The 10903-nt window shown below is 41.1% G+C and overlaps 1 protein-coding gene across 12 annotated transcripts in view; it reads right to left on the minus strand.

Annotated features, from left to right (window-relative positions):
• Positions 1-10903, minus strand: part of pyroxd1 (pyridine nucleotide-disulphide oxidoreductase domain 1) — a 35598-nt gene that overhangs the window by 21132 nt on the left and 3563 nt on the right. For all 12 annotated transcript variants that reach the window (XM_061914088.1, XM_061914095.1, XM_061914091.1 and 9 more), the window contains exons 2-5: positions 8521-8601; positions 8291-8410; positions 2266-2394; positions 2084-2157 (exon numbers count right to left, since the gene is read on the minus strand). In XM_061914088.1, the coding sequence (XP_061770072.1) occupies positions 2084-2157; positions 2266-2394; positions 8291-8410; positions 8521-8601 (404 nt within the window). The remainder of the gene's footprint in view (positions 1-2083; positions 2158-2265; positions 2395-8290; positions 8411-8520; positions 8602-10903) is intronic.

Below are 10903 nucleotides of genomic sequence, written 5' to 3' on the forward strand. Positions count from 1 at the left end.
GCTCCTCCTGCTAACTCTAAGGCAATCTTCTAAATGTTGCTCTTCACGCTAACTCCAAAGCAGTCTTCTAAATGTTGCTCCTCACACTAACTCCAAGGCAATCCTCTAAATGTTGCTCCTCCTGCTAACTCCAAGGCAATCTTCTAAATGTTACTCCTCACACTAACTCCAAGGCAATCTTCCAAATGTTGCTCCTCAGACTAACTCTAAAGCAACCTTCTAAATGTTGCTCCTCACACTAACTCCAAGGCAATCCTCTAAATGTTGCTCCTCCTGCTAACTCCAAGGCAATCTTCTAAATGTTACTCCTCATGCTAACTCCAAGGCAATCTTCTAAATGTTGCTCCTCACACTAACTCCAAGGCAATCTTTTAAATAATGCTCCTCACGCTGACTCCAAAGCAATCTTCCAAATGTTGCTCCTCACGCTAACTCCAAGGCAATCTTCTAAATGTTGCTCCTCACGCTAACTCCATGGCAATCTTCCAAATGTTGCTCCTCACGTTAACTCCAAGGCAATCTTCTAAATGTGGCTCCTCACACTAACTCCAAGGCAATATTTTAAATGTTGCTCCTCACACTAACTCCAAGGCAATCTTCCAAATGTTGCTTCTCAGACTAACTCTGAAGCAATCTTCTAAATGTTGCTCCTCACACTAACTCCAAGGCAATCCTCTAAATGTTGCTCCTCCTGCTAACTCCAAGGCAATCTTCTAAATGTTGCTCTTCACGCTAACTCCAAGGCAATCTTCTAAATGATGCTACTCACACTAACTCCAAGGCAATCTTCTAGATGTTGCTCCTCACGCTAACTCCAAGGCAATCTTCTAAATGTTGCTCCTCACGCTAACTCAAAGGCAATCTTCTAAATGTTGCTACTCACACTAACTCCAAGGCAATCTTGTAAATGTTGCTCCTCACACTAACTCCGAAGCAATCTTGTAAAGGTTGCTCCTCACACTAACTCCGAAGCAATCTTCTAAATGTTGCTCCTCACACTAACTCTGAAGCAATCTTCTAAATGTTGCTCCTCACGCTAACTCCAAGGCAATCTTCTAAATGTTGCTCCTCACACTAACTCCAAGGCAATATTTTAAATGTTGCTCCTCACACTAACTCCAAGGCAATCTTCTAAATGTTGCTCCTCACACTAACTCCAAGGCAATCTTCTAAATGTTACTCCTCATGCTAACTCCAAGGCAATCTTCTAAATGTTGCTCCTCACACTAACTCCATGGTAATCTTCTAAATGTTGCTCCTCACACTAACTCCAAGGCAATCTTCTAAATGTTGCTCCACACGCTAACTCCAGGGCAATCTTCTAAATGTTGCTCCTCACAATAACTCCAGGGCAATCTTCTAAATGTTGCTCCTCACGCTAACTCCAAGGCAATCTTCTAAATCTTGCTCCTCACACTAACTCCAAGGCAATCTTCTAACAAGTACAATGCTCCTTGAAATGTTACTCCTCACACTAACTCCAAACCAATTTTCTAAATATTGCTCCTCACACTAACTCCAAGGCAATCTTCTAAATGTTGCTCCTCACACTAACTCCAAGGCAATCTTCTAAATGTTGCTCCTCACACTAACTCCAAGGCAATCTTCTAACAAGTACAATGCTCCTTGAAATGTTACTCCTCACACTAACTCCAAACCAATTTTCTAAATATTGCTCCTCACACTAACTCCAAATTAATGTTCTAAATGTTGCTCCTCACACTAACTCCAAGGCAATCTTCTAAATGTTGCTCCTCACACTAACTCCAAGGCAATCTTCTAAATGTTGCTCCTCACACTAACTCCAAGGCAATCTTCTAACAAGTACAATGCTCCTTGAAATGTTACTCCTCACACTAACTCCAAACCAATTTTCTAAATATTGCTCCTCACACTAACTCCAAATTAATGTTCTAAATGTTGCTCCTCACACTAACTCCAAGGTAATCTTCTAAATGTTGCTCCTCACGCTAACTCCAAGGCAATCTTCTAAATGTTGCTCCTCACGCTAACTCCAAGGCAATCTTCTAAATGTTGCTCCTCACGCTAACTCCAAGGCAATCTTCTAATTGTTGCTACTCACGCTAACTCCAAGGCAATCCCTCCATTTCCAACGAGCACAATTCTCCTGGCTTTGGCGAGCCGCTTCTGGAAGTCCTGGAACACAAAGGGGTACAATACTGTGAGTTGCACTTTCCTGACATGCACGTGTCTAAAGACACCGAACTTGGATGTAGTATTATTTGCTACGCCTCCCTGTAGTACCTGGACACTGTCTGTGTCGCGTATGCCCAGCACATGCTGCTTGTCCTCGGCCAGGAGCTTAGGTCTGGCCCCGCTGCAAATGCACAGCTTCTCGTAAGCAAAAAGCTCTCCGCCGGCTGTTTCCACCAGCTGTGAATACATGAATACCAATTACAGTCAAGTCCGACAATGTAGTGTCACTCCCATCCACCAGGTGGCGATATATCTGAGAGACAATCAGCACTACCAGACCCATAACTCGGTGTGCAATTCTGTTCAAGGATGCATACCAAATTCGGTGCTTTTTTTAGGTACATGTAAAATCCCACGGTACAATATTTCCATACTTTTGCTGCATGTGATGTCACTTCCTGTTGCGGACACCCTTAGCGGACTCAGCCAGAGTGCTTGAAGGCTTACTGAAAGCCACTAGTACCGACCACCCAGTCTGATATTTCATATATCAATGATGAAATATTAACATTGGCCGGTTTAGTTTACTAAATTACAATTTTAAATTTCCCGCGGAGTTTCCTGTTGAAAACGTCACGGAATGATGACGCTTATGAGTGGTGAAATATGGAGGATGGTGACGTCTCAGCTTCAAAACTAATAATGATACAATAATAATACACTGCAAAGTGGCTAACATCCTTCCACAGTGTTTTGGCTACTTTTAAATCACTAATCCTGGTCTCCATGGCCATAAATAAAAAAAATGTTCCTTACAAGTATCATTATCACTGGAGGACGAGGAATAGCTAACTAAACATGCTTCACTGCACACAACCCTACACGTAAACAGCAAGCTAGCGCTCCTTAATGTTAAACAAATAGGTGGCTCTATACAGACACATTATCGACTGTAATGATACAAAGTACAAGAGTCGTAAATATTCAACACTATAATTATTAAATCAATATATTTTACCATCACAAAATATTTTGTTATTGTTCATAAAGTCAGGACTTTGAATATGACCAATGTATGATCCTGTAACTACTTGGTATCAGATTTGATACCTAAATGTATGCGGGGGCCATTTTGATATTTTTCTTTTTTAAAAGCAATAGTTGTTTTTTTATCTTTATGGCGTTCCTCAAGTTTGGTCACCGATCTCCGGAAGGGTCTCAGTCATAAAAATGCTAGAAATAAGTCATAAATTTTTTTTTTTTTTCATTTAACGCTTGAATCTCGAGATCAACTTCAGGTATGACTGTCGTTATAACATTTATTTATTTATTTTTTTAATGTTTATGGCCTTTATGTAAAAACCCTTATTTATATGGCAAACACACAAACCATGCAACATTTTCCCCCAAAACTAGGGGTGTAACGGTACGCGTGTTTGTATTGAACCGTTTCGGTACAAGGGTTCCGGTTCGGTGCGGAGGAGAACCGAACGAGTTTCACACGAACATATGAAGTAGCCGCCTATGATAAAGTCTTAACAAGCTGCTCCGCTCCGTTCTGCCTGTGTGTCTGTCTGTACACGGCACCCTGTATTGTCCCGCCCACACACCCAACTGATTGGTCACATACAAAGCCAATCAAAAGTGCGTATTCAGAGCAATGTAGTCAGCGCTTTAGCATCGAGCAGATATGAGTTTAGCAGGGGAGAATCGGACTCTTCCCAAATTATACTAAACACTTCCTAATCAACTAATTTCGAAACATCACTATGAGCCCGTTGACCTTCTAGAAACAAACTGCAACTCAGCTCGCTCGCAGTTCTGGCTTTAGGTGAAGGCTAGTTAGCTTTTAGGGTAACATTAGCTCATTTTGCGGCGTGTGCGTGTGTGTGTGTGTGTTACGGACAGTGTTGATTGAGGTGTGTTAAAGCAGCAAAAAAGGACATTATATTAAATGAAGAGTTTCTGTCTGTGATAGTGTATATAATAAAGTAAGTGCATCATAAAGCCTACATGAACTCCATGGTGTTCAGGGATGAATAGTCTCTCCTATTGCTATTGTGCTATTTTTTTCAGCTATAGTTACATTAATCATTAGCAATGTAGCAGCCTAGTTTTGAATGGCAGGGTCCCTGCTAACACATGTTGATAAAAATATAACATTTACATAATAAAAATCAACTACAGGCTTCCCAAATGCTGAAATAAATTAAGCATGATGAGTTGATTTGAAACTGTTTAATGTTGCACTTTTTATATGTAAAAGAAAAGTTTTGTCATTTTATTTAATCAAAGCAACAATTTGAGTCAGTTTAATGTGGATTAACGTGGGCAGAATTATTATAGTGTTCCCAATGTTAAAAGGATCAAGCCATTGTTTACAAATTTGGTAAATAAATGACCAAAAAATGTGTATTTTGTTGTTTTCTTACTACCGAGGTACGTACCGAACCGAAATTTTTGTGTACCGTTACACCCCTACCCAAAACATTTCAAAGTGGCATATTTGACGTGAAGTAATTGCAACCCTGAACAGGTCAATAATTCATAACAATAAAAAAAGAAAAAGTGTTGAAAATAAGCCAAATGTATATTTATATTTTTTTTACTTTTAACGCTTAAGTCTGTATATCTCTTGATTATAAAATTTTATAATTTTTTTCATACTTTTTTGTTTGTTTGATGCCTTTTTTTGTGAAAGAAAACTTTGTTTCGCACAAAATATGCAATATTACCCCCGCAAAATATTTGAAAGTGAAATTATTCCAGTGAAGTAATTGGAGCCTTCAGCAGGTCAATAACAGTCTGCATGGCAGCTTTGGGTTATTAGTGTCAAAATTGCAACTTTTTCTTGTTACATGTCACTGTTTACTCTTTTATTACACTCTTTTATGTTTAAAATTTTTATTATAGTATTTTTTAGAATAACAAATTAGCTGGGGGCCACATATGGCCCTCGGGCCGCACTTTGGACACGCCTGCCTTAAGAGAAAGCCATTGCAGCTATTTGGGATACAACACTTCTCAGACAGAAAGAGAACTTTCCAATGTCCAGGTCAGCTGTGATGCTACTTAACTTTGTCCATTTGTCGAAAGAGAGACAACGAGAATGCGGGCTCCCGTGGATGTGATAAAAAAAAGGTAGCGAGTGCTTTGTATTACCTGGCCGTCGAGGGGAGACTACGGAAAACAGCGAATGCTTTTGGACAGGCAGAGCAGACTGTATCAGTAATTGTCCGCCATGTATGTCACAGACTCATCATCTAGGTCAGGGGTAGGGAACCTATGGCTCGCGAGCCAGATGTGGCTCTTTTGATGACTGCATCTGGCTCTCGGATAAATCTGAGCTGACATTGCTTATCATGATAAGTAATGAATAATTCCACTTGTAATAAGTGTTAAAAATAATGTTCAAAACATAAAACATTCTCATGCATTTTTAGTCCATCCATCCGTTTACTACCGCACCTGTTCAAGAAGTTGCGTTAAGAAGTTATTTATTTATTATTGGTTAGTGTGGGGCTTGTCCTCCTGGGGGTTCTTCAGACCACCAAGCACCGACATGAGAGCCTGTTTCAGGGTTACACAATTTTTAAATTTTTCAATAAGTCTCTCAGTTGCTTTCCAGCAATTGTATTTTTCTCTTTCGTTCTCGCTCGCGCTCTGGCTCCAGCCCATCTCTCCCCCTGGCTGCTGCTTATAATAGAGCGACTGGTGATTAGAAAACAAGGCGCCGGATGGGCCATCTACGCCGCTCTTGCTGATTTCGAGGCCGGTCCTGTACCACCCCAGTTCGCTGCAGGCCCGCGTGTCACGCCCCCTCCACAGTTAGCTTCAGAATAATAATGTTATTACAAAGAATAAGAGACCTATTATACTCTAGAAATGTTGGTCTTACTTAAAAATGCACACGTTTAGTTGTGTTCAGTGTTAAAAAAAATGTTATATGGCTCTTACGGAAATACATTTTAAAATATTTGGCTTTTTGGCTCTCTCAGCCAAAAAGGTTCCCGACCCCTGATCTAGGTCCAAAGTATATAAAGTCAGCAAAAAGGAATGGACAATGAAGGTGAAGGCAGAAGAGTGAGGAGTGTCCTGACCAGATATCTACATCCGTAGTTTGATTGATGTAAAATGTTATTTATCACATTATTTACATGTCTAATAACGATGTGATGAATGTATGATGTCTCAGGTGTGATTGACTACAATAAATGGGTTGTACTTGTATAGCGCTTTTCTACCTTTTTAAGGAACTCAAAGCGCTTTGACACTATTTCCACATTCACCCATTCACACACACTTTCGCACACTGATGGCGGGAGCTGCCATGCAAGGCGCTAACCAGTACCTATCAGGAGCAAGGGTGAAGTGTCTTGCTCAAGGACACAACGGACGTGACTAGGATGGTAGGTGGGGATTGAACTAGTAACCCTCAGATTGCTGGCGCGGCCACTCTCCCCACGCCGTCCTATTTAACTATAAAAAGCTGTGTGACAGAGATGTTTGATTGAGAGTGACATTAGGCCTTAATATATGTTATATGATATGTTTATTTGTATGAGTGCAAACGTGTGTTGCTGTGTACATTGTTTGAGTGTTTGGTTAAATTGTGGAATTTCATATTGCTACAATTTTTATTCTGTGCGACACGTTTCATATAGCAACACCTTTGCTCCTAGTGAAAAAGTGAAACTTACAACCCTGAACTTGCTAAGATCACAGCACCACTGAAAATAGTCTGCCTACATTTGCGCGCATAATAACGTTAGCCCGCATAATAACAATATCGCTAATATATTCAAGTCACGGTATGAAAATAGAGTATTGTTGGCGGGTTTTTGAATGTTTTTAAAGGGCTTTAGGGGCGGAATAGTGTACTCCCAATAGCTTAATTGTTAGCCACCTCAGATTTGCCGTCTTTTACGAATTTGAATGCATGGGAAAAAAGGAAAAATGTGTTCTTGTCTTACATAGGAATTGTAAATGATAGGCAATTACAAAAACATAAAAAGGTGCAATTCCTCTTTAAGAAACTGTTCAAACTCAATGTGTTGAAGCAGTGTTATCCAACCACTGGTCCGGGGACCGGCACCAGTCCGTGACGCAATTGCTACCACAAATGCCGCATAGACATTCAATAATTTATAACCGACCACATTTTCTCCTACTTAACTTTCGCCAGTTCCAACAGACACACCAATAAGCTTGTTCATAGATGTATTATAAAATTCCCGATAGGAAGTCGCCATTTGCTTTATTTGTTACATCTTTTTTACATGGGACAATGCACATCAATTAACATATAACATGTAAAGATGCCAAATTGTGGGCAAAAGCTAGGATTCATCTGCATTCTGCGGAAGTTTGATGACCTAAGATCAGGACCATAGTTAATCTGCATGGAGAAGTGCTAAATTGTTGCATATAATAATTGCGCTGAAGAAAGAAAATACACGTCCTTTGGCCTTGTAAGTTAAAGTGATGGTATTATTGCACATAGTCCTTTTACACAGTAGTTAGCAATAACAGGAGTAGTTAGGCAAGGAAAATTGGACCAAAAAAAGCTAACAGTGTATGAACGTATGAAATATTGCTCAAAAAATGTATACATAACTTTTAGAATGAAAATAGAAATTCAAATGAGTCTATTGGAACTAATGGCAAGTATTTCTAGGTTTATTATATATCAATGCTCTTGACCTTGAATGTGATGTGTCACCTATAAACCATCAGATACTAAGGCCAAAAAGTCACACTGGATTCCACTTCATTGAAATAGCACAAGACTGGATATTGCTCACATAAGTCATTGAAGAAGTTGCACATTCAGCAACACTGGAGGTGACTATGACGTGTGCATGATCCAGCACTACGTTGCGTTGTGTCGGCTGACGGAGGGGCCGAGGGGGTCTTAAACCATCATTGTGTGTGTGTGTGTGTGTGTGTGTGTGTGTGTGTGTGTGTGTGTGTGTGTGTGTGTGTGTGTGTGTGTATGTACACGGATAAGGTTAGGCGGGATTTACCCTGGATAATCTTAGTGTAGAAGGGACCTGACACAGGTGACTTTCATTTGAACTGCTGCTTTTCCTGCCAACTAAACACAACTAGTCAGGTGACTAGTCCAACTCACGTGTGATTGTGTGTGCAGTGCTATGACCGCCGAGTGGATGACGGTCAGGTTGGGGAGTTTCTCCTCCAGCACACTGGAGGATTGTTCCTCCACTTGGAATTCTTCCAGAACTTTGGCCACCTTTCCGAGGAAGAAACAATGTGTTGACTCGTGATGAAATGCAGCAACATTTGAGTGTGCAGTGCGTTAAAACATGAGTCAGATGTTCCGGTGTTTCATTCAAATCTGACCTGTTTATAGTTGGTGACTGCCTTGATGAGGCGGCCTGCGGTGATCAGGGCCATGTCAGCGGACGGCAAACTGCACGACAACTGCAACACACACGTTAATACACTTCTACACACTATTATTGTAAGCAAGGCACTTGTACACACTATTAATGTAAGCAATACACACTATTAATGTAAGCAGCGCACTTGTACACACTATTAATGAAAGCAGTACACACTATTAATGTAAGCAATACACTTGTACACACTATTAATGTAAGCAATACACACTATTAATGTAAGCAACGCACTTGTACACACAATTAATGTAAGCAATACACATTATTAGTATATACATATATATATATATATATATATATATATATATATAGCCGCCGATAAAACCACAAACTTCTACAGAATGGACATACCAGAACACAACTCTTTACTGGACAAAAGCATCACCAAATCATACAAAAAAGCGCAACCCAACACTTTACAGAACATCCACCTGGAAAACAAGCGGATCGCAACCGAACTGGACATTGAGGACAGGGTGGACGCCACAGCCAACAAAGAAGCCTTCATCACATTGAAGGACCACAAACCCATCCATCCATCCATTTTCTACCGCTTATTCCCTTTCGGGGTCGCGGGGGGCGCTGGCGCCTATCTCAGCTACAATCGGGCGGAAGGCAGGGTACACCCTGGACAAGTCGCCACCTCATCGCGGGGCCAACTTCGCAAATAACCCAACATGCCGACTAATAAACCCAACTAAATCCGAAATAGGAAAAATCAGCAAAATAATCCTGGACAGAATAGACACAAAAATCAAGGACAAAACACCACTCAACCAATGGAGAAATACAGCAGCAGTAATCAAATGGCTTAACAACATCCAAGACAAACAACAACACAACTTTATCTCCTTCGACATCGAAGAATTTTACCCTTCCATCACGCAAGACCTACTGACCCAAGCACTAAACTTCGCCTCGGACTACGACTCAATCACAGGCAACGAAAGAAACATCATCATCCACGCAAAGAACTCCATACTCATCCACAACAGTACACCATGGCAAAAAAAGAACAATTCAACATTTGACGTTACTATGGGGAGTTTTGACGGAGCAGAAACGTGCGAACTCGTTGGGAGTTTCCTCCTCTCCCAGCTTGCTAGCCTCAACCTGAACCTTGGTATTTACCGTGATGACGGACTGGCAGTGTGCCACGCCTCGCCAAGGAGCAGCGAGAACACCAAGAAGCGCATATGCCAAATCTTCAAAGAAAACGGCCTACGGATCACGATTGAAGCCAACAAGCAAACCGTCAACTTCCTCGACGTCACGTTCAACCTGAGAAATAACAGCTACCAACCATTCACGAAACCCAACACAACACTCCAATACGTGCACCATGACAGCAACCACCCACCCACCACCACGAAAAGAATACCTACCGGAATTAATAAAAGGCTATCAATTCTGTCATCTAGCAAAGCTGAATTCGACCAAGCAACCCCCCCGTACCAGAAAGCACTTGATGAAAGCGGATACAACTTCACGCTCACCTATGAACCCACTCCAGGAAACCCACCAAAAAAGAGCAGAAAACGAAACAACATCATCTGGTACAATCCGCCATTCAGCCAAAACGTCTCAACCAACATCGGCCGCAAGTTCCTCACTCTGATCGACAAACACTTCCCCAAAGGCAACACCCTAAGAAAAATATTCAACAAGAACAACATTAAATTGAGCTACAGCTGTATGAACAACATACAACAAATCATTTCAAACCACAACAAAGCAATTGCAAAAGGACTGCCTACCCCCAGACTAAACGACTCTGAAACCAATAAGGAATGTAACTGTCGCAAGAAACCTGATTGCCCTCTCAACGGAGGGTGCTTACAGACATCAGTCGTTTACCAAGCAAAGGTAATATGCAAGGACATTAACACATCCGACACGTACGTAGGATTAACCGAAGGAGCGTTCAAAACAAGATGGAATAATCACAACGCCTCCTTTAGAAACCAGACTTTGCGGAATTCTACAGAACTCAGCAAATACATTTGGAACCTCAAAGACAATAATGTTGAATTTTCAATAACATGGCAAATTCTTGCATCCCGCACACCTTACAACAGTGGTAATAAAAGATGCAACCTATGCTTAAAAGAGAAACTGTTTATTATATATCATCCAGATCTATCATCCCTCAACAAGCGCAGTGAAATCATTTCAACATGCCGCCATCGACGGAAACACCTCCTAGGTAACACATGAGCCAATCACCACACCCTACGCCTGCCTGTACCCACCCACTCTGTGCCCTATATAAACCATTGTATGTGAATGCTTCCATTAAAATCTCCTGATGATTGAGGGAACCC

The sequence above is a fragment of the Nerophis ophidion genome, linkage group LG10 (assembly GCF_033978795.1).
Source record: "Nerophis ophidion isolate RoL-2023_Sa linkage group LG10, RoL_Noph_v1.0, whole genome shotgun sequence".
Taxonomy (NCBI): Eukaryota; Metazoa; Chordata; class Actinopteri; order Syngnathiformes; family Syngnathidae; genus Nerophis; species Nerophis ophidion.